At 40.6% G+C, this 24,631-nt stretch overlaps 1 protein-coding gene across 1 annotated transcript in view; it reads left to right on the top strand.

Moving 5' to 3' along the window:
* Positions 1-24,631, top strand: part of KIF13A (kinesin family member 13A) — a 216,781-nt gene that overhangs the window by 103,001 nt on the left and 89,149 nt on the right. Inside the window, 1 exon segment of the mRNA XM_082415147.1 lies at positions 16,075-16,135. Coding sequence (XP_082271273.1) covers positions 16,075-16,135 — 61 coding nt within the window.

Here is a 24,631-nt window from a genome sequence, read left to right as displayed (position 1 = left end):
TAAACTTGGAAGGAATGGAGTATTTGAAAGAGTTGGAATTGAGTTAGTGCTAAATGGAAGCTCTATGCTCTGTCAAAATATTGGTATGGGATTTGGGAGAACTAGTTCCTATTTTCAAGTTTTTGAAACTCTGGATGGTTTTCAGAGCGCTTTTTCAGGGGTGCCTTTTTCCATGGGACTGTTTATATTCATAACTTTCAATCCATTCAATGGATGATCAAGCCTCGTTATTTCTTCCTTTAACCGCTCTCATATTTATATATTTCTTCCTGCAGTAGTTGGGGGTCTTTCAGCTAAAAGTGACAGGAACTCAAACTAAATGAGCCATAAGATAAATGTGTTAGAAGGACTCTGGGAAGTATCAAAGAACTCAAGGACAGGAAGTGGCTGGTGTTCAAATACAAGTACTTCTTCCTGTCTCCCCATCTCCTTCTCTGTCCCCATGTGTGTCCCCTTTGTTTCTCTCTCACTGCAGACCAGCTCTGTCTGCTTTTCTGGTCCACATGGTTAGAAACACAGCCTCGACATGTCCCAGATTTTACAGCATTAAGATTTTACAGTCATTAAAGAAAGACTGGTTTGACTTTCTTAGTCCCAAATCCAGAAATCCCATCAGGCACCCACTTGAGACCAGTTGACTGTGATCAAGGGATCGTGGGGCTGTGTGAGTGGTCCAGCCTGAGCCCTTACGTGTGTCTTCCCTGCCGTCCTCTCCCCCACCCCCAAGAAATCATATATATAATGTGTGAATTTATATGCCATATAAAAATATAGCAACGACCCATGGGAACCAAATGGCTGGAGTGCAGGTTAGTATAATTCTCCTAAGAAAAGGTGCTATTTCTAGAATAAATGAGGAATGGGGTTCTGGACCAAAGAAAAGAGTGCCTGTATTCACTACAGCTCCTCTCTGTCCCCACTGAGCCTGGGTATTAGAAGCTTTCACCTTCATCATAATGATTTGCTTACTGGACTCTTTTCCTCCTGTTTTACACCAGTTCAGTCCATCTTCCATGTCGCTGCCACTGTGATCATTCCAAAGTGAGAATGTGATCCTGTCATTTGCCAACAAGCTAAAGTCCAGCCTTCTTAATAATAAAGCACATAAAGTCTTACATGCACTGACCTCAGCCTGTGCCCCCGTTTTTCTCTCTTTCTTCCCCTCCCCACTGCTCTTTGCACACTACTCCCATCACGCCCAGCTCCTTACCTCTGTTGCTTGGCTAGCTCCGCTTTTACCTGGACTGCTTTTCCTACTTGTCTTCTCAGTAATTGTCTTTCAGGATTCACCTCAGGCTTTGCCTCCTCTGGAAACCTTTCCTGATCCTCCCCCTCCCCCACCCCCAGCCCTGCAGTGTAGTTATTCCATCTTTGTATTCCTGCCAAACCCTGTACAGTCAGCTGTCTGTGTCCGCGGGTCCCACAGCCACAGATTCAGCCAACTGCAGATTGAAATTTTCAGGGCAAAAAAAAAAAATTCCAAGGAGTTCCAAAAAGCAAAACTTGAATTTGTCACACTCCAGCAACTGTTTACATGGCACTCATATTGCATTAGGTTTTGTAAGTAATCCAGAGATGATTTACAGTATATGGGAAAATGTGTATGGCTTGTATGCAAACACTACAACATTTTATGTAAGGGACTTGAGCATCCTTGGATTTTGTTACCCATGGCCGTCCTAGAACCAATCACCCAGGGATATCGAGGGAGAACTATTCTACATATTGTACTCTTTCCTTTTCCTGGTTACTTTCCTCTAATAGAATCTGAGAGCCTGATAACTAGTTGACTCTTATTTCTGTCCCAATTAGCTCATAATACATACTCAGTAAATGCCTATTAAATGCATGCAAAGATAAATTAATTCTTTGAAGAAACACTGCTTAATGAGCCCTTAGAAATTTGAGCTGCCATGGAGAACAGTACTTTCCATGACATAGTTGTTTCCTACAGCTGTGAGGTCCCTGCGATCAGGACCCATGCCTCATTGCTGGTAGATGTGCAACAGATGCTGTCAGCTTGCTTTGAGTGTTTAAGATGCTTGACATCTTTACAGTTGGGCAATATTGACATTATTTGGTGTGCATATATAGGCAACTGTAAAGGAAATGATTGATCACCTTGCAAAAAGATAGCAGTTACTTGACAACTTTTTAAATGTGAAGTTGGTGTCCATCAATAGAACTCACCAGTAATAAGAATGATCATTCTGGCTGGTGTCCCTTCTTTGATGCCCAGGAGCAGATATGCTCAAATACAGGCTGGGGTTAGCGCTGGCAGAGACGCTTTTGCAAATAGCAGTGATGAAGACAGTTCTGCTGATCACAGAGGCTCTCCTTTCAATTTCAGTCCCGCTTCTCCAAGTTGAGTGAAGCTTAACTCTTCTTTTTTTGTGACGCTTCACATCTCTGATATTAGGAGAAAGAGATGAAAAAGGAAAAAATGTTGAAACTTGGCGTTAAAAGGAAAATTTCGACATGACATGAAATGTAGGACTTTAATTCTTTTTGGTCTGGTTCAGTTCTCATAACACAGTGTGGGGACACATGACCACATTTGGCATATGTCTTTCATGTTAATTGTACTCTTTCAAATGGACAAAATTGAAAAGTAACCACCAACAGGACATTGACTCGCCGATATTTATAAAACCAGAGAAATAGGGTTTGTGGAGAGATCTCAGACGCAGTTTCCAAAATCAGTAGTGGCCAGAACAGGCAGTTAGTTGCAGCTGAGTCTGCAGATGTGAACAGTGGGTGAATTGTATCCAGAGAGGAGGATGACAGGATAGCATGAGTGCAGAGGGACACACTCCTTCGTGCAAGCAAAGCCAGCCCACGTAGAGTGGACTTTCCTCCCCCACGGGAAGCCCTTTTGATTCTGGATTTGGGGGCTAGCAAGTACACAGTGTGTTTTGTATTGATCCTTTTGACACAGAACTCAATGAACTATAGCAACTCTCTTGTCACGGCCATATGAACCTTTTTCGCCTTTTCATTTTTCTTTCTTCATTTGATTCAGCAAATACTGAGCACGTTATCTACTGTGTCTATGCCTGTAATGATTGAAGAAATGAATTAGCACAGGCCCTGGCTCAGGAAACCTCCCAGCTTGAGCAGACTGTAACACACTTAGGATGGTGCCTGGTACATAATAAACGCTCTATAAATGGCAGCTGTACTGTTAACTGGGGAGAGGACCCCCTCAGTAGATACCATCAAAACTGATAACAGTAGCTGCCGCATACTGAGTTTTACTGTGCGCCAAGCATCATATCAGTAGACACTTTGCTAAAATGCCCACAGTTCTAATTTAATATAAAATGTGTGATTACTTAGTAGAGTGTGTATTCGAGAGGAGAAGCTATCGACTGAGGCAGCACAGAGGAGGGAAGTCAAGGAAGCATTGGAGAAGGTGACATTTAGGCAGATCTTGAAGAATGGCCAATGAGGTGAAGAGAAGCAGGGGACTGCAGGAAAGGGAGACTTTCTTAGACTTCTACATTTTCTTTTCTTTTTTCCCCCGGACTTCCCACCAGAGGATTTCTTGGGCATTGGTGGAAGCTCTCAGAGCTGAAGAGATGGTTGACTCTTGACATAATATGTAAGTGAATAGGGGAGCTTGCTCCTGTCTTTTGGGAAAGGGGTGGGAATCCAGTAAACACACAAATAATGTCTGTACGGTGACACCTGTCTTGTCACTTCCACAGTTGAGTGGAAACAGGCTTTGACCAAGGACTGTTGTGTTATCTACTACCCTGCAGCACTGTGGGAGGATTCACACTCACCCGTGTGGGATAACACAGATTTACAAGGTTGTTTCAGTGAACGGTCATTCACCATGAAGTTGCTTTAAAAAGTAAATTCTCAGAGTATTTTTGTTTGGTGGAATTATGGTCAATAAAACCATTAGGAAAACCAAGGTCTTGACCTCTCAGAATTAATTATATAGAACAAAGGGAATCTCTCTATCTCTTTCTCATACACGTAAACACATAATCTGGTCAGATAGAGTAAGAGTAAGAAGTACTTCAGAGTAAGAAGTAGTGTCCTTAAGAAAGGTTTCATAAGGGAGTGACATGTGAGATGATGCTGAAATAGTTTAATAAGGAGAAATTTGAAAGGGAGTAGTCTTTGACTCACTTTGCAAAAACTCTGATGTGTATGTTTGTAGATATTTCTTTGCCTAAAATTAAATTATCTTGAGAAAAGTATTGGGTTAATGACTTTCTGCCTGGAGAGGAGCTGAAGGGTATGAAAATGAGTTTGGAAAAAAAACGTGCTTTTTAATTTTCAAGAATAATTCTTTTATGTTTTCTCTTTGTGACTAGACCAAAAGTGACTAGAGGACAAAAATGCATGCCTAATGCATATTTGAGTTCCCTGTAGTACCTAAAACTGAGAGGGGTGGCAACTAGGTATTGGTTGACTGCTTTCTGGATGAAATGTTTTATAACTGGAGAACATGTTAGTGAAAGTGTGCAAGTAGAAAGGACGAATGAAAGGATACAGAGGTAATGCAATTGAAAGTACCTTTACATTTGGTTTGTTTTTTTTTTAAATTTACTTATTTATGGCTGTGTTGGGCCTTCGTTTCTGTGCGAGGGCTTTCTCTAGTTGCGGCAAGTGGGGGCCGCTCTTCATCGCGGTGCGCGGGCCTCTCATTATCGCGGCCTCTCTTGTTGCAGAGCACAGGCTCCAGACGCACAGGCTCAGTAATTGTGGCTCATGGGCCTAGTTGCTCCGTGGCATGTGGGATCTTCCCAGACCAGGGCTCGAACCTGTGTCCCCTGCATTGGCAGGCAGATTCTCAACCACTGCGCCACCAGGGAAGCCCCCTACATTTGGTTTTTATGGATCAGGAAAATGATTACAGATCACATTTCTTAGAACACCAATGCCCTCTGATTCTTCAAGGAATATAGAAGATGCTTTCTTTCTTTCTTTTTTAAAAATGGCAAGTTGAATTTTGCTGAAATGCCAATGAGATGGGACTTTCAGATAAGAGTGGACTTTCAGTGTGCTGCATCCTGGTCCTAAGTCCTGAGGCTCGTTTGCCTCAGAGTGTATATCACACAGCACATTTGCCTTATTAAAAACAGCTTGTGATAACTTTACAGGATGTTCAGCAGTTCACAGAGATGCAAAGCTAACATTTTTAAGAGTGTGTGGAAGGTGGGACAGATATGTACAGCAAGCTGCAAGGAATTAAATGCTGGTCTGAATTTTACAAGTTGGTAACTGAGAGAAAGGAATGGGATTCTGAGAAGGTGGAGTCACATTTTATTGAAAACAGTGAAGACAATGACTTTCAGATTTTAAAAACAACTGGGGAGCATCTGTACCTTTGGCTCTTTTTCTAGTTGAAGGATCTTAGAAGTTGTGGGTCTCTTTACAAAAAAAGTTCTCACGATGTTGATTGGCATTGATGAAATATGAAAGATACTTGGTTTCCAAATTTGATTTATTTTTTTGCTCAGTTGTATGCATTAAGAAGTCCCCCACCCCCACCCTGGCCCTTTGCAGGTCTGCAGGACTAAGCGTCACGGTGGCGCACTCGTGGCAAGAATCGGAGGAGCAGGAGACAGCGAGGATAGGCTCAGGACCCAAGTCCCTCAGATTCCCCTCAGTTGTTGGAAGTAGCATCCAAACTGAGTGTCAAAAGCCACTCCATTCCTCTGCTGTGGTGAGCCACCTCCACCCTCCATCATTACAGATTTCTCTAGACACCTCAGTGTCCCAGTTTGTCTCCTATGGAGGTGTGCATAAAGATCCTCTGCCTGACTTAGAATTGTCCTAGCTTAGCAAAACTTGGATGTCTATTGAAGAAACTAAAAAGTAGAGTAAAGGGTCACCTTTGTGACCAGAGCCAACATTGCAGCTTGAGCATCACTGAGCTGGAAGCCTGGGACAGAGAAACAGGGTTAACCTTGATTAATGGTGGAACAAATTTTGGACCTGTTGAGACTGAGAAGAGTGATTCCTTTGAGATCCTGAAGGGTGAGATCAAAGCCACCTGTCTGCCAGACAGGACACTGGACACTGGATCAAGAGAGACAGGAGACCTCCCTATTCATGTCTCACCCTACAGTACCAGCCAGGAGATCTCCCTGGGTCCCAGAGGCAGACCTCACCTCAAAACTCTGGGATGACCTTGGGTATTCCACAGGCCGGGTGTCAGGCCTGTGCCTCTAAGGTGGGAGAGCCGAGTTCAGGACATTGGTCCACCAGAGACCTCCCGGCTCCACGTAATATTAAACAGTGAAATCTCTCCCAGAGATCTCCAACTCAACACTAAGACCCAGCTCCACTCAACGACCAGCAAGCTACAGTGCTGGACACCCTATGCCAAACAACTAGCAAGACAGGAACACAACCCCACCCATTAGCACAGAGGCTGCCTAAAATCATAATAATGTCACAGACACCCTAAAACACACCATTGGATGCGGTCCTGCCCACCAGAAAGACGAGATCCAGCCTCATCCACCAGAACACAGGCACCAGTCCCCTCCACCAGGAAGCCTACGCAACCCACTGAACCAACCTTAGCCACTGGGGACAGACACCAAAAACAGCGGAAACTACGAACCTGCAGCCTGTGAAAAGGAGACCCCAAACACAGTAAGTTAAGCAAGATGAGAAGACAGAGAAACACACAGCAGATGAAGGAGCAAGGTAAAAACCCACCAGACCATACAAATAAAGAGAAAATAGGCAATCTACCTGAAAAAAGAATTCAGAGTAATGATAGTAAAGATGATCCAAAATCTTGGAAATAGAATGGAGAAAATACAAGAAACATTTAACAAGGACCTAGAAGAACTAAAGAGCAAACAATGATGAACAACACAATAAATGAAATTAAAATTCTCTAGAAGGAATCAATAGCAGAATAACTGAGGCAGAAGAACGGATAAGTGACCTGGAAGATAAAATAGTGGAAATAACTACTGCAGAGCAGAATAAAGAAAAAAGAATGAAAAGAACAGAGGACAGTCTCAGAGACCTCTGGGACAACACTAAACGCACCAACATTCGAATTATAGGGGTCCCAGAAGAAGAAGAGAAAAAGAAAGGGACTGAGAAAATATTTGAAGAGATTATAGTTGAAAACTTCCCTACTATGGGAAAGGAAATGTTAGTCAAGTCCAGGAAGCACATAGAGTCCCATATAGGATAAATCCAAGGAGAAACACACCAAGACACATATTAATCAAACTATCAAAAATTAAATACAAAGAAAAAATATTAAAAGCAGCAAGGGAAAAACAACAAATAACATACAGGGAAATCCCCATAAGGTTAACAGCTGATCTTTCAGCAGAAACTCTGCAAGCCAGAAGGGAGTGGCAGGACATGTTTAAAGTGATGAAAAGGAAAAACCTACAACCAAGATTACTCTACCCAGCAAGGATCTCATTCAGATTCGATGGAGAACTTAAAACCTTTACAGACAAGCGAAAGCTAAGAGAATTCAGCACCACCAAACCAGCTTCACAACAAATGCTAAAGGAACTTCTCTAGGCAGGAAACACAAGAGAAGAAGAAGACGTACAATCACAAACCCAAAACAATTAAGAAAATGGTAATAGGAACATACATATCGATAATTACCTTCAATGTAAATGGATTAAATGCTCCCACCAAAAGACATAGACTGGCTGAATGGATACAAAAACAAGACCCATATAGATGCTGTCTACAAGAGACCCACTTCAGACCAAGGGACACATACAGACTGAAAGTAAGGGGATGGAAAAAGATATTCCATGCAAATGGAAATCAAAAGAAAGCTGGAGTAGCAATTCTCATATCGGACAAAATAGACTTTAAAGACCATTACAAGAGACAAAGAAGGACTCTACATGATGGTCAAGGGATCCATCCAAGAAGAAGTTAATAACAATTGTAAATATTTATGCACTCAACATAGGAGCACCTCAATACATAAGGCAAATGCTAACAGCCATAAAAGGGGAAATCGACAGTAACGCAATCATAGTAGGGGACTTTAACACCCCACTTTCACCAATGGACAGATCATCCACAATAAAAATCAATTAGGAAACACAAGCTTTAAATGATACATTAACCAAGATGGACTTAATTGATATTTATAGGACATTCCATCCAAAAACAACAGAATACACCTTCTTCTCAAGTGCTCATGGAACATTCTCCAGGGTAGATCATATCTTAGGTCACAAATCAAGCCTTGGTAAATTTAAGAAAATTGAAATCGTATCAAGTATCTTTTCCAACCACAACGCTATGAGACTAGATATCAATTACAGGAAGAAACCTGTAAAAAATACAAACACATGGAGGCTAAACTGTACACTACTAAGTAACCAAGAGATCACTGAAGAAATCAAAGAGGAAATAAAAAAATATCTAGAAACAAATGACAAGGAAAACACAACGACCCAAAACCTATGGGATGCAACCAAAGCAGTTCTAAGAGGGAAGTTTATAGCAATATAGTCCTACCTCAAGAAACAAGAAAAAGCTCAAATAAAAACAACCTAACCATACACCCAAAGCAGTTAGAGAAAGAACAACAAAAAAAAACCCCAAAGTTAGCAGAAGGAAAGAAATCATAAAGATCAGATCAGAAATAAATGAAAAAGAAATGAAGGAAATGATAGCAAAGATCAATAAAACTAAAAGCTGGTTCTTTGAGAAGATAAAATTGATAAACCATTAGCCAGATTTATCGAGAAAAAAAGAGAGAAGACTCAAGTCAATAGAATTAGAAATGAAAAAGGAGAAGTAACAACTGACACTGCAGAAATACAAAGGATCATGAGAGATTACTACAAGCAACTATATGCCAATAAAATGAACAACCTGGAAGAAATGGACAAATTCTTAGAAAAGCACAACCTTCCGAGACTGAATCAGGAAGAAATAGAAAATATGAACAGACCAATCACAAGCACTGAAATTGAAACTGTGATTAAAAATCTTCCAACAAACAAAAGCCCAGGACCAGATGGCTTCACAGGTGAATTCTATCAAACATTTAGAGAAGAGCTAACACCCATCCTTCTCAAACTCTTCCAAATTATAGCAGAGGGAGGAATATTCCCCAACTCATTCTATGAGACCAGCATCACCCTGACAACAAAACCAGAGAAGGATGTCACAAAGAAAGAAAACTACAGGCTAATATCACTGATGAACATAGATGCAAAAATCCTCAACAAAATACTAGGAAACAGAATCCAACAGCGCATTAAAAGGATCATACAGCATGATCAAGTGGGGTTTATCCCAGGGATGCAAGGATTCTTCAATATATGCAAATCAATCAATGTGATACACCATATTACCAGATTGAAGGATAAAAACCACATGATTATCTCAATGGATGCAGAAAAAGCTTTCAACAAAATTCAACACCCATTTATGATAAAAACCCTCTAGAAAGTAGGCATAGAGGGGACCTACCTCAACATAATAAAGGCCATATATGACAGACCCACAGCCAACATCGTTCTCAATGGTGAAAAAGTGAAACCATTTCCACTAAGATCAGGAAGAAGACAAGGTTGCCCACTCTCATCACTGTTATTCAACATAGTTTTGGAAGTTTTAGCCACAGCAATCAGAGAAGGAAAAGAAATAAAAGGAATCCAAATCAGAAAAGAAGAAGTAAAGCTGTCACTGTTTGCAGATGACATGATACTATACATAGAGAATCCTAAAGACTCTACCAGAAAACTACTAGAGCTAATCAATGAATTTGGTAAAGTAATAGCATACAAAATTAATGCACAGAAATCTCTTATATTCCTACACACTAATGATGAAAAATCTGAAAGAGAAATTAAGGGAACACTGCTATTTACCACTTCAACAAAAAGAATAAAATGCCTAGGGATAAACCTACCTAAGGAGACAAAAAACTTATATGCAGAAAACTATAAGACACTAATGAAAGCAATTAAAGATGATACAAACAGATGGAGAGATATACCATGTTCTTGAATTGGAAGAATCAACATTGTGAAAATGACTATATTACCCAAAGCAATTTACAGATTCAATGCAATCCCTATCAAACTACGAATGGCATTTTTCACAGAACTGGAACAAAAAATTTCACAATTTATATGGAGCCACAAAAGACCCAAATAGCCAAAGCAATCTTGAGAAAGAAAAACAGAGCTGGAGGAATCAGGCTCCCTGACTTCAGACTATACTACAAAGCTACAGTAATCAAGACAGTGTGGTACTGGGACAAAAACAGAAATATAGATCAGTGGAACAGGATAGAAAGCACAGAGATAAACCCATGCACATATGGTCACCTTATTTTTGATAAAGGAGGCGAGAATATACAGTGGAGAAAAGACAGCCTCTTCAATAAGTGGTGCTGGGAAAACTGGACAGCTACGTGTAAAAGAATGAAATTAGAACACTCCCTAACACCATACACAAAAATAAACTCAAAATGGATTAAAGACCTAAATGTAAGGTCAGACACTATAAAACTCTTAGAGGAAAACATAGGCAGAACATTCTATGACATAAATCACAGCAAGATCCTTTCTGACACACCTCCTAGAGAAATGGAAATAAAAACAAAAATAACAAATGGGATCTAATGAAACTTAAAAGCTTTTGCACAGCAAAGGAAAACATAAAACGAAAAGCCAACCCTCAGAATGGGAGGAAATATTTGCAAATGAAGCAACTGACAAAGGATTAATGTCCAAAATTTACAAGCAGCTCATGCAGCTCAATATCAAAAAAACAACTCCATCCAAAAATGGGCAGCAGACCTAAATAGACATTTCTCCCAAGAAGATATAGAGATTGCCACCAAACACACATGAAAGAATGCTCAACATCACTAATCATTAGAGAAATGCAAATCAAAACTACAGTGAGGTATCACCTCACACCAGTCAGAATGTCCATCATCAAAAAATCTACAAACAATAAATACTGGCGAGGGTTTGGAGAAAAGGGAACCCTCTTGCACTGTTTGTGGGAATGTAAATTGATACAGCCACTATGGAGAACAGTATGGAGGTCCCTTAGTAAAAATAGAACTACCATATGACCCAGCAATCCCACTACTGGGCATATACCCTGAGAAAACCATAATTCAAAAAGAGTCATGTGGGGCTTCCCTGGTGGCGCAGTGGTTGAGAATCTGCCTGCCAATGCAGGGGACACGGGTTCGAGCCCTGGTCTGGGAAGATCCCACATGCCGCGGAGCAACTAGGCCCATCAGCCACAATTGCTGAGCTTGCGCGTCTGGAGCCTATGCTCCGCAACAAGAGAGACCGTGATAATGAGAGGCCCGCGCACCGCGATGAAGAGTGGCCCCCACTTGCCGCAACTAGAGAAAGCCCTCGCACAGAAACGAAGACCCAACATAGACATAAATAAATAAAAAATAAAATAAATAAAATTTAACCAAAAAAAAAAGAGTCATGTACCACAGTGTTCATTGCAGCTCTATTTACGAGAGCCAGGACATGGAAGCAACCTAAGTGTCCATCCACAGATAAATGGGTAAAGAAGATGTGGCACACATATACAATGGAATATTACTCAGACATAAAAAGAAACGAAATTGAGTTATTTGTAGTGAGGTGGATGGACCTAGTATCTGTTATACAGTGTGAAGTAAGTCAGAAAGAGAAAAACAAATACCGTATCCTAAGACATATAATTGGAATCTAAAAAAAAATAGAAAAAATGGTTCTGATGAACCTAGGTGCAGGACAGGAATAAAGATGCAGACGTACAGAATGGATGTGAGGACACGGGGAGGGGCAAGTGTAAGCTGGGACGAAGTGAGAGAGTGGCATGGACTTATACATACTACCAAATGTAAAATAGATAGCTAGTGGGAAGCAGTCGCATAGCACAGGGAGATCAGCTCAGTGCTTTGTGACCCCCAGAGGGGTGGGATAGGGAGAGGGGGAGAGAGACGCAAGAGTATATGTATAGCTGATTCACTTTGTTATAAAGCTGAAACTAACACACCATTGTAAAGCAATGATACTCCAATAAAGATGTTCAAAAAAAAAAAAGTCCCCTGTCTGCCACAGTCTAATTAAGATACTAGTGACTTCATAATGAATAGGTGAAATAAACATTTAGGAATTCTAATGAAATTAGTTAGAAGTCTTGAGTAAATATATCTCTCTAGTATAATGTGCCGGCTTTGAAAAAAATTATTTTATTTGAAGTGGTTAGTTTTTAAAGACTAACTCAAGAAAATGGTTTTGTTATCTCTTTTGAAATGTCAGTGATTTTGTATTAGAAAATAAGAAAATCATGTCCTCTTTTGTTACAAACCTTTGTGATTAAATTATAATTAAATTTTTAGCCATGAAAAGAAAGAAATAGTTTGTGAATACTAGTTTGTTTATAGTACTAAGAAGATTGCAAGGGAAATGATTGGGCTACCTAAGACAAAGAAATTATTTTAAACATCTTTAACACTGTTTTCATAACAGTCATACCAAATAATTATTCTAGCAACAAATAATTGTTCTAATTCTGTGCAAACTACAAATTATACTTGATGTGGCCATACTTGTTTATCTACATGAACCCTGGAATAATGGTGCTGAAGAGGATTCATCTAGTGACCAAATCTGTATTTGACCCTTGAAGGAACCAGGTTCCCCGAAAATGTGCATCTGAAAGTAATGCAACACTAAAAATCTATCTTGCAGTTTGAACTTCTGCGTTTTCATAACAGTTTTTCATGTTCATTCCGTGTTCTTATCTGCATTCCAACTTCTTCTGGTATTATGTTTATTTATTGAAAAAATATTACATACAGTGGCTGCTCTATATGAGGTACTGACCCAGGCACTAGCATGAGACAAAGCCCCTGCCCCCAACGGGTTCACCTTCGAGTGGAGATGAGACCCACACCAGTTGAGCTAAGCCATAAAACAGGAGCACGTGTGAACTAGTGCCACGGAAGCTATAGAGTGCTGTGGAATTCCATAGGAGGAGGGGGGATCACTGGTAACCTGCATTAAATAAAAAAATGATAACAAGAATCTTTTCAGTTGCTTTGAGTTTTTAGGGAAATCCCTCAGATTTCTGGGCTTCAACTTTCTTACTGACAAATGTTGAGTAAAAGCATAACCTGTAATCCATGACTGGTTTGAGGGAGATGACCATTCTAAAATGCTTGTGATCAAAGGTTTTGAAATTCGAGACATAATTCAGTTCAGGGAGAGGCCAGTATTTGGCAAGAAAAGACAATTATGTCTGCCAGTACTATCAGGGCCCTTTTTCCTCTGCAGAGTTTTAACATTTGTCTGAATTTGGGAGGGTGAATGCCTAAAATGAAAAATTGTTATCTTCCTTTTTATGAGCAAAAACAACTTTAGACTATTAACCGTTTGTTAGAAATGAAAGTTGGCACAGAATTTGGAATGTTTATTACTAAGGGTAGACCCCCCAGTTTTGGGGTGGATTTCATTTTATTTCAAGTAACATTACTGTGAATGTAAATCTCTAGGTTTCTAACCTTGTATGCAAAATAGCAAGCTGTTAAATACAAGTTTTAGGTAGGTATGAAAAATTAACATACAGGAAATAAATTATTATTTCACTGTATGTAGCAACTCCTAAGAGGAATTCATTGAGACTTTAGAGGGAAACAATGAACATACCTAGAAATTGGAAAGTAGCCTCTGTTGGCCATTTAAAGTAAGCAGAGTTGATTTAGGTCAAAAGGAAAGGAAAATGTCCTGGGATTGAAAGTTAAGTGTTATAAGATGCCATTAAAGGGAGGTTGTAGAATCTCCTTTTCTGGAAATGTTTAAAAACAAGACAGATCTTCATCTCTCAGGAGAAGTGTTGAAGTTCAGTCCTGCCTTGAGGCAGGAAGATTAACTGGATTACGCCTGTGTGGTCTCTCAAGTCTTTGGAAGAGCCCTTGAATGCAGTAAATATTTCACACTCTGTTGGCTGAAACTATTGTTTCATAGCTGTTCGTTTTAACCTTGGTTGTCATAAGACCAGAGTGAATGTTTGTATAAATAACAAAAGTGAATTTGGATTTGAGGTTGATGATGTAAGTTGTGTGTGTACCTGAATCAGTTTTAAAAGCATTAAAGTACATGTAGTGCTGAAACTATTCAGAGCATAACTTAGTCTTTTTTTTTTTTTTTTTAATTTATTTATTTTTTGGCTGTGTTGGGTCTTCGTTTCTGTGTGAGGGCTTTCTCTGGTTGTGGCAAGCAGGGGCCACTCTTCATCGCAGTGAGCGGGCCTCTTACTATCGCGGCCTCTCTTGTTGCGGAGCACAGGCTCCAGACACGCAGGCTCAGTAGTTGTGGCTCACGGGCCTAGTTGCTCCGCGGCATGTGGGATCTTCCCAGACCAGGGCTCGAACCCGTGTCCCCTGCATTAGCAGGCAGATTCTCAACCACTGCGCCACCAGGGAAGCCCATAACTTAGTCTTTTGATGATGTGGAAAGTACCTTCTTTCTTGCAAGTTCTCAATGGCAGTAATCATTTAATAAATAATTAGAAAGCAACTACTATGGACAGTGCAGGATACAAATATGAATTAGGTATGGTTCCTGCTTTTAAGGATCTTTGTCTACCAGGGGAGATAAAACATATGCACACATCATATACATGATAAGTGAAAAATAAAATAATTGGGATAGGAGTCACACAAAAAAAGGATTAAACAGTGTTGTGAGAGTTCAGAGAAGAGAAAGCAAATCCCTTTGGGTTTAACCAAGGAATACTTCCTGGAAGAAAAATATATTGAACTGGGCCTTAAGGAGTATGAAGCATTCTGAAGGGTGGAAATAAAGAAAATGACAGAGGTGGAATTGCACTTAGCAGCTCCAAGGTACGGAAAGTTCAGCTGAAGCTTAAGGAAGTTGGGAGACATAGGCTGGAAGGGTCTCATATGGCCAGTCTCAAGTGCCAGGTCAAAGTGCTTGGGTTCTGATTGCTCAGTGCTTACGATCCCTTGGCAATGATTAAGCATTAAAGGGTCTCTGTCCCTTTAGGATTGTAATTTACCATTAGAGTTGCAAGGTGGGGGAAGGCTGTAACAAGGCGCCTGTGAAAGTCACTTCTGAGTCACCTGAGCCACTTTGCTTGAGGAGTATGCTGAGAAACACTGGTTTCAAGGCATGTTCATAGGCGTTACTCTCCTCACCAAAAGTAACTGAGAAATAAAAAAGTTACACAACTAAATGGGTTTATTTGCTGGAGGACTTTTCGCAGACTTTAATATTGAGAATTGCGTAGAAAATCTTAAGCAGGGTAAAATATCTACTGTTTCTGATTGATGTAATCTTTATTTCATGGACTGTCTCATGAAACTGCTGTTCCTTGGTGCGCACTTTGGGGAACGTTGCCCGACGCATTTGCTAATGATGGCTGGGACGTGAGCGGTGGTCAAATGCGTGGAAAACAGTGATTAGATGTGTGTCCGTACGGAGGCAGCATCCGCCATTCCTAGCACATAGTAGGCATTCAGTAACTATGCAGAAAACTAAAGCACGCGAGAGTGAATTATTGATTTATTAACACTACTTGGCCCAAGACTGGGTGTCCAAGATTTCCGGGAACGTGGGGAGTTTTGACAAAGCTTTGGCTATGCTAGAGATGGTAGCATCATGGAAAGTTAGAAGGAACTGGTTTAAATGAAAGTTGATCACTTTAGTGTTTCTTGTGAAGCCATGGAAGGTCTGGCTGGAGAGTTTCTGCAGACGCTGGAACCGTGGGCTTGGGAGAGAAGCCATTGTTCTTTCTAACTAAATGTATCATTTAAAAAATTTTGGCTAAGATGTCTCCTTGTTTGAATTATGGATAAGTAGCAATTTCTATATGCACCTTAGTCTAATACAAGAAAATAACCATCAATTTAGTCTGAAAGAAACTTCAGGGTTAATAAAGCATCAAACCTATGGTGTTTTTTCGTTTTTTGTTTTTTTTTTTTAATAAGACAGTAGCAGGCACCCTCATCTTCATCAGTGAATTTTTTTTCAGTCTGATTTACTCATGGAAGTTAATTAATTTTTAAGTTTAATGTTTTGTTCTTTCATTCAGGTATTTGCGTTTGATTATTGCTTTTGGTCCATGGATGAATCTAACACTACAAAATATGCTGGTAAGTTGGCGCTCTCTCTGCATTTGACGGTTGGGCCTCTGGCCTCTTCTTCCATTATGTCTGTTTTCTTTAATTATTCTGGAGTTCTGTTTTTCCCATAAAATTTGCACTCATTCTTTCCAATTCTGGCACGTGGGCTTTGAAGTCAGTAAGATTTGGTTTTAGGATCTGGTTCAGCCATTTACTTGCTGAGAAGCCTCGGACAGGTGTTTTCCCAAACTCATTAAGCTTCAGGTTCTTTACCCGAAGGGGGTATGAAGTGTCCTCAGAGGTGTTCCAAGGATTAGAGGTAACGGGGAACCACCTCAAGCCGTCAGTGGAAGCTGTTGTGGTTCTCACACGAAGAGGAGGTTTAATGTGCTGTGCCTTTCCTTGCCTCTAACTTTCAGGGAAGGCACTGCTCCGTTTAAGCAAGGAAAGCACAGATGCTGTTGGTTTCCAGGGCCCCCTTGCCTCCTGAGTGTTCTAAAGTAGTCAGTGGTGATATGAACTAAAACTGTACATTCCTCGGGGAAACATTGCCTCAAGGCCCCACATTTTGCTATTGTTCCTTCCTTGAGGCATTTTATCCCTACTCCGTTAAATACAGATGACTGCTAATTTTATTTGTGATCACAGGTGAATCTTCACCTTTCCTAGGAGTTAAAATTACTTTATCTCAAGAGAGAAGCATTTGTTTTCGTGGAGGAAGTCTTTGTTCCTTCCCTTCTGACTGTGACCCCTTTTTCTTAGATATATAGTCTTAATGAGCGTTTCCTCCTTATTTCTACTTATAAGAATGTCAGCTGAATGACTTTCCCATTTACGAAAGAAAGAAAGAGAGAGAAAGAAAGAAAGATTGAAAGAAAGAGAAAGGAAGGAAGGAAGAAAGAAAAACAGTGAGGGGATGATGGAGAGGATGTAGATCTTAAAAGATTAGAGGGTAAAAGAAGTTACTTGCATGTAGGAAATTTTGTTTATTGATAGCCTTTTCCTTGCCACGTAAAGCAAATCTGTTGAGAAATTATTTGATGTATAATTTTTTCCAAAGTTAATGGCTGGAACTAGGAAAATTCCTTCCATTGCTCACATTGGGTAAATGAGCCTTTCTTTCCAAACATCATTCCTGCAACTTCAGCAATGCACTTTATTAATGTGAGTAAATAGTTCTTATTGTTGGTTTTAATTAATTTGTCTTTTTTTCAGTCCTTTGGGAGTCTATATAATAAATTCTGCAGAGCCTAGGAGAGTCGGCCTTGACTGTTAGCACAGTATAATTTTGTGCTGGTTGTGTGCTTTTGGATTTAAGTAAACAAAAGTAAAACACTTCATACTGTGACAGAAACAGAGGAGGACAAATGCTATGGCTATACAAAGTCCAATCTCTCACTCTGTTCAGTTGATATTATTCAGGATATAGTCAGATATAGCTGCCTGAATTAGAACTCTTATGCAATTGTCAAATACTTCAGAGGACTCCTCATCACTTATAGATAAAAATCTGTACTCTTCGGATGACATTTAAGATCCTTTATTTTATAGCCCCGTCTACCTTCCCCACCCTCTGCTCCCTGACTCCCCACCACCCCTTCTATGCTCCAGCCCAGTGTTTTCTTCTTATTTCACCTAGGAAGCCAGAAAGTCTCAGAATAGTTACTTAAGTATTCATGAAACTTCTACTGTGTGTGCAGCCTAGGAAGCCCTTGAGAAATTATAACCTAAGTTGGAAAGCAAAAGAATGCATGACAAACAACAGTAAACATTTTGAGATAGTATTTAAACTCTAAATTTTACAGGTTTTGAATACTATAGAAAACCCAAGGAGAGACGAAATGTGGAAAGACTGACGTTGCCTGGGAAGGCATCATAGAGGAGATGGGACTGAAACTGGACATAGAAGTTCAGCATAGATTTAGCCACGGGGCAGTGTGGAGGGCATCCAGACGAGAGGAAGCAATACGGTGTCAAGGAAAGCACGCGGACTCTGAACTCCACCCTGGGTTTAAGTCTCAGGAAGCTTGCTTTGGTTCTCTCAGACAATTTAACCTCTCTGAGTTACAATTTCTTTTCTGTAAAATGGGAAACATGGCAGTGATAATACCTATCTTATATGTTGTTATAAGGGTTCAGTAGGTAACTTAATGAGCTGACCAATGGAAGGTGCCCATAAATGATACTTCGTTTGGCTTTTCTGTAAGTGAGGATGCAGAAGTGGGAGTGAGCATGGTGTATAACACTGGTCTGAGCAAAAGATGCATTTTGGGGGGGAATCAGTGGGAGACCTACTTGTACGTGTTAAGTGAGGCCAGATAGTAGGAAAGTTTAAAAGCTAGACTAAGAAGTGTAGATGATATGGTGAAAAATAGGGGAGGGGCTATTGGAGTGATGGGGTTAAAATAATGCTTTAGGAAGATTGTTTTTCTCTTTCTTTTCCATATCTCTACAATCACATCCTCCATTACTGCCCATAGAGACCATTCTAGCTTTCTGCAGTGTATCACTCATACCTCTGAATGTAGGACAAACTTTTTTTTTTACTAGAGATAATTTTATTAAGTACAAATGATAAAATTAAAATGTGAAACTCAAGATTTCTGTAGCTCTTCATTACAAATAGTATGTGCTGAAGTATTTTAAAAGATAAAAATGATTTTTAAATATTTTGATAGCTTTAACTTTACTAAATTTTAGCTTGCATGATCACATCTAATACCATGTTCCTGGTATTAGCCCTGAAATAGGATTCTCTTGGTCGATGGAGCAGAGTCTATTTACAAAATGTGAGGAGACAGTTTCTTATTCTTTAGGTATCCCCATTATTGTACAAATTCTGTGACCACCTCAGCAAAAAGTAAAGTTCTTGCTTGCTATTCTTTCAGGGTTTTTTGCACTCATTGTAAATAATTTGCCTAGTGAATATATTACTAGTAGATTAGTTGATTGGTTTCTATACTAATATGATTTCCTTTCTCTTTTTTTAAATTTAATTTTTATTTTATATTGGAGTATAGTTTGATTTCCCTTCTCTTTAATTAAAAAAAAACAGTTCCTTCTTAATTGTGAATAGAAACATTAAGATAGAAGCATTCATTCTCTGATGGGACATAGAAGAAACGGAGAAGGGGAAGCACATAGTTCCTGAAACTGACCTATTTGTCAGACTCCATGAATAATGGCATCATTGATACTGAATCAGAGCTCTTGAGGCAGCTCTCAAAACTTGGGGGGCAGAGAGGAGGAGGGAGAGGGGAGAGAGATAGATGAGTGCATGGATTGAAAGAGCAAAGAGAGGCTCTCAGTTTCATGGGGTGTGTCAAATGTTAAATTCTCAATTATGTTTTATGTTACTCTATTCATTAAAAGCTATAGCAAGCAAGAGCTTCCACTCTCGGACTGATTTAGAAACCCATAATTCTATAGTAGGTATAATGGCACTGCAGTGGGTTGGGTGGAGTGGTGGAAGCATGTGGGCTTTTAAATCGAACTGCCTGGGTTCCAGTCCTGCCTCCCCCACCTTTTATCTATGTAAGGTCGGGTGAGTTCTGTTTCCTCTTAGGTTAAATAAGGCTGATAATAGTTCTGATCTCATAGGGTTGATTTGAGGACTAATGACCCATTCATGTAAAGTACTTAAACCACAGGAAATGCTCACTTAATATTTATCGTTGGGGCTTCCCTGGTGGCGCAGTGGTTAAGAATCCGCCTGCCAATGCAGGGGACATGGGTTCGAGCCCTGGTCTGGGAAGATCCCACATGCCTCGGAGCAACTAAGCCCGTGCGCCACAACTACTGAGCCTGCATTCTAGAGCCCAGGAGCCACAACTACTGAGCCCGCGTGCCACAGCTACTGAGCCTGCACTCTAGAGCCTGTGCTCCGCAGCAAGAGTAGCCACTGCAATGAGAAGCCCACGCCCCGCAGCGAAGAGTAGCTCCCGCTCACCGCAACTAGAGAAAGCCCGTGCGCAGCAACGAAGACCCAGTGCAGCCAAAAAATAAATAAATAAATAAAATTTAAAAATATTCATCATTATCTTTATCACTGTCACGTTGTAGCAGTAGTAAGGACAGTAGCATCAGTCCTTTGGAGAGAAAATGCATTGTGTGTGCTGGTATTTATGAGACCTGGTTTTGCCACAAACTGCTAAACTTTGGGGATGTCTGTTTCTTCATCTGTGAAAGGAGGATATATAGCCTACAATGATCTCAGATCTCTTCCAGCTCTCAGATTAAACATGAATCAGACATTTTATGCTGGCCACACAGCTGTTGCAGTGGACTTTTCAGAGTCAAATCAAAGGCTTGTTTGTTAAGCCATTTGAATTGCATTGAATCATGCTTTGAGACATTTCACAATTTAAATATATTATCTCTTATTAGCACCTTTTGGTTAGCGGGTCTGTGCATAATTCTGAATCTTTAAGCAAAAACCCTTGTGCCAGGGCTAAGAAAAAACAGAAGTAACCTGCAAAATTAGGCACCCAAAAGCATGGCATTTCTACATAAATCCGTTTCCTCTCCCCAAGCCCATATATACATACACATAAACATAGATCAACATTTAGGATTATAATGTTATTATAGTGAATACTGATAAACTTGAGAGCATCATAACAGATAATAGGCCTTTTTAAATGTTTAAATCACTACTAATTTCATTTAAGGGCTTCTCGATAATAAATCAATACATTTTTTATCGCTGTCTAAAATGTGTCATGTTGGTTAAATAACAGTGACTTCCAGTAACCTTGGTTTTGCTTTTCTTACTAGCAGGAGAATATTTTTCATAAACCTGTTTTTCTATAAATCTTCATACCAAAAATAAAAATCAGTCTAGTGGTGGCATATCTGGGTATCTATATGGACAAGAACATTTCCTGACCTGAGAGATTCTAAATTGTTGACTTAGAAATTATATGACAGTTCTCACCATATGGTATGTTGCTCAGATTTGCTGAAACCTGTGTTTTCAGGCATTGTAATACCCTGCAATTCAGGAGAAATGTTCTACGTCTGATTCTTCTTCTGCTAACGTTGCTTTGTACGGTGAAGGGACAGCTGAGTGCCTCCTAGTTATGGCTGTTGCCGTGGGGAGAATAGCCGTGTTTGATTCTGTTCCTATGATGGGAGAGTTTATGGGCTCAGAGGTAGAAATGATTTCTGTTTCATATTGTTTAACTGTGCATCAAAATTTACATTCTAAGAGTTGACAGTAGCCAAAATAGAACCAATTTTTTAAGCAGACTTCCAAAATATTTGTTATAGCATATTGTATTGATTCATTATTTTACTATTCAAGTGTATATGAAGTCCTCAGCAAGTGTCTTGTGTAGAATAAATACTCATAATTGTTAGCTGTTAAGTTTATCAAAACTGTGGAAGTTTTCCCTGTGGTTATGAGAAGCAGTAGTAGTTGACTATGTGAAAAGTTTGTTAGAGATTCACTATAAATGGTGCATGCCATCTTAAAAGACATTTATGAAACACTGACTGCAGAATCCTTCTAGATTTTTCTCTCTCTTTTACAGTCTTACAAATTCTTACCCATACCTAATCTGACAGTTCTTTTAGGGGCTCACCTAAGCATCCAAACTAGTTTTCTTAGAACCAGCAACTCTCTTTTTGCATTTGTTAATTATGTAATTACAGAGAAGTGTAACTGACACAAACCAGCTCAGGAGCAAACACAACTGACCCTTTGTGAGAACATAACTCAGCTGGTGGGAGTCCAGAGAGTTGTCTACCAGTTGGGTGATTTAGTGTGCAGTAAGCATGCATCAGTGTATTTTACAGATGGAAGAGAGAATGTTAATTGAGAGAATCGGGTAAGTGAAGGTCAGTTAAGAAAAATTTCTCTGAGATAAGTAAGCTAGGCTGATACTGTTACATTTTTTACAAGAGTGTGTGTGTATGCTTCTCTTTCTTCTCACCTCTACTCCCAGATTTTTTAATCCCAACCTTGCCTTCTTCCACTTTCCTTTCTTTGTCAGCATCTATTCCTTAGAGTATTTCTTGGCGCCCAGAGACATCACTTAACTTAGGTGTGTTTAGAGGGGTGGATAATAATAACAACAATAGACAATAGAGTTCTGAGCACTAGTTTCCCAGCACTGTGCTCATCCCTTTACCTGCAGCAGGTCATTTAATTGTCAAAACACCAAATCAGTAGAAACTGATATTGCCCCCATTTTACAGATGAGGAAACTGAGGTTCAGAGAGGCCCTGCTACTTGTAAGAGAGCTGAAAGCAGTGGTAAATGTGGATTTGGGTCAGTGACAGTTATGTGTGAAGATTTTATGGATTCTACTGCAATCCCAGGCTCTCCTCTCTTCACTCTCATCCCAACAAGAGGGCTGTGCCTAGGGAATCATGTTATTGGAGTACTCTGGCTTGGAACCTAGCCAGGAATAATACTATTAGCATTCTCCCTCCTGTCAGAAGTTCTCCAGAGTCCTGAATGACTATGTTTGGTTTGGACTTTGTTCTCACCTCCCCTCAAGTGTTGTCAATCTTGTGCACCCCACAGTCCAGAAGAGATATTGAGTCAGGTCTGCCTCTGTGTCAGAGGGACACAGTGGCAAACACTGTCGAGCAGGTAGAGGTGCAGAACAGCTGCTTTTTCAGCAGTTGTTATATGTGAAAGTACCCTCCTGAATCGCTCCAAAATGCATTCTCTGTGAGACAGTCCTCACAGCTCTTTCATCCGGGGCCCCGACGCCTGACCCCTCCTCTGTGACTCAGCCACTTTATACGGCAACAAAAAAAGGAGCTGAGGTTCACTGCCAGCTCATGACTGGCCCCAGCGCTGTCAGGGGGTGGAAACATCCATCTGGGCGAGTCACCCAGGCCGTGCTGCAAGGAAGGCTCCTGAGGACTGCAGTGCTGATGGCTCCCAGATGCCACTGTGGAAAATGGCCCCGTGTCTACCTTTACCCTGCAGGCCCAGGTTCTCAGGGTCCTTTTACCAAGCCCCTTAATGGCAACCTTCTATAGTTTATTAAAACTTAAATCTCCTGTCATCAAGTCAAGCCTTTAAAGCCCTAGTTCCTTTATCTAAGCTCCGTAGTTTTTGGTCATTTAACTTAAACCAGGTTTAAAGTCACCGCATGTGACAGTTTCTGAGGGTTGCACTGTTTGAGGGAGAGAGTACCTGAAACCTCGTCCAAGCTCGGCATTCCTCACCCCTTCAGGTATGTGTGAGGTGCCTGACTGGCCTTGCACTGTCCAGGTGCTCGGATTTAGAGCTGGGCCACCTGCCAAGTCCAGACTCATCACAGTCGCTGGGGCTGTCAGCCTGGTTAGGAGTGGAAAAACACCCTCACAGACGCGCAGGCCAGGAATTCCAGATCATAAATATTGAGCTTAACCATTTTTTTTTTCACTCTTAACTCCAGTGAAAAAAGAGCTGGGGAAAAGAAGGAAAACTGGGGATTCTGTTTAAAATGATAAAATCGTGTTAAAATCTTGGCTGCTCTTCCACGTCACTACCTTAGAAATATTCCGTGCACATGTCACGTCCAGCCTTGTATCTCCATACTTAGTGCTTTTGTCAGCCATGATCTATGTGAGACTGCCTTGGTTCATGCAGATTGTGAATAAAACAAGGTTATGCCCTCTTATTTTGTTCTCCCATTTCCTAGAGCATAGCCCACTGTGATGTTTCACCCTGTTCCTCGTAAGCAGTCAAGTGTCAGCATATGCATGATATGCACTTTCCCTCCCATCCCTAGTTTCTATTCTTCTGTGCTTTGCTATCAGGGCCCTGCTGCAGTGAGAGAATTACCTTGGTTACTGAGCTCCCAATGCACATGCCTGGTAGCTTTGAGGCCATTGCTGCTGTTCCCAGGAGGGACAGGTTACGCACAAGTGTGGAGACTCAGGGTGTTAGCTTTTCAGAGAGCTGTACTATGTGTGACTCAGGGTTGGGTGGGTCAGGTCTGTGACTTTGCTTGCAGAAATTCCATACAGGAACCCTCTCTACTGTTCTGACATTGTGTTGTGGTTGCTTTGGGCATGCCTGGGTTTTAAGACTTGTCCACACAGCTATAGGAGTCTAATCATAAACCCCACAGAGGAAATTGGCATCTTGGTCATGGTTATGAACAAGTGAGGTCAGATTTGCCCTGTGGATTCCCTGTGCCAGGCACGTGGAGCTGACTTCTGTAGAGTGGCCACCTCCTCTCTGGCAGGGGTCCTGCGGAAAAGTCACAGGCTCCTGAGTTAGACTGTGTTGTGCCTTTGTGTGGTTTGTCTGGGATAGAAACAAATTCTCATAGATCCTCTTGCTTCCCTCAGGACTTCTGAACTTGCCCTTCTGTTTCCCTTCTGGGCTGGTACATATTTCCCTAGACAAGTGGCACTTCGTTCCATTTGAGTGTGAACTGGAGTTGGGAAACATTTAGGGTAGGGATAGTGCATCTTTTATGGATTCCCTGATTCCCACTATCCAGCATAAATAGCTCTTTTTGTGTGTGTGTATGTGTGAACTAAGCTTCTAAAAGCAGTTGACAAATTGCTTTT

Source organism: Balaenoptera physalus (assembly GCF_965194825.1).
Source record: "Balaenoptera physalus genome assembly, chromosome: 11".
Taxonomy (NCBI): Eukaryota; Metazoa; Chordata; class Mammalia; order Artiodactyla; family Balaenopteridae; genus Balaenoptera; species Balaenoptera physalus.
This window is presented reverse-complemented; position numbering and strand designations above follow the sequence as displayed.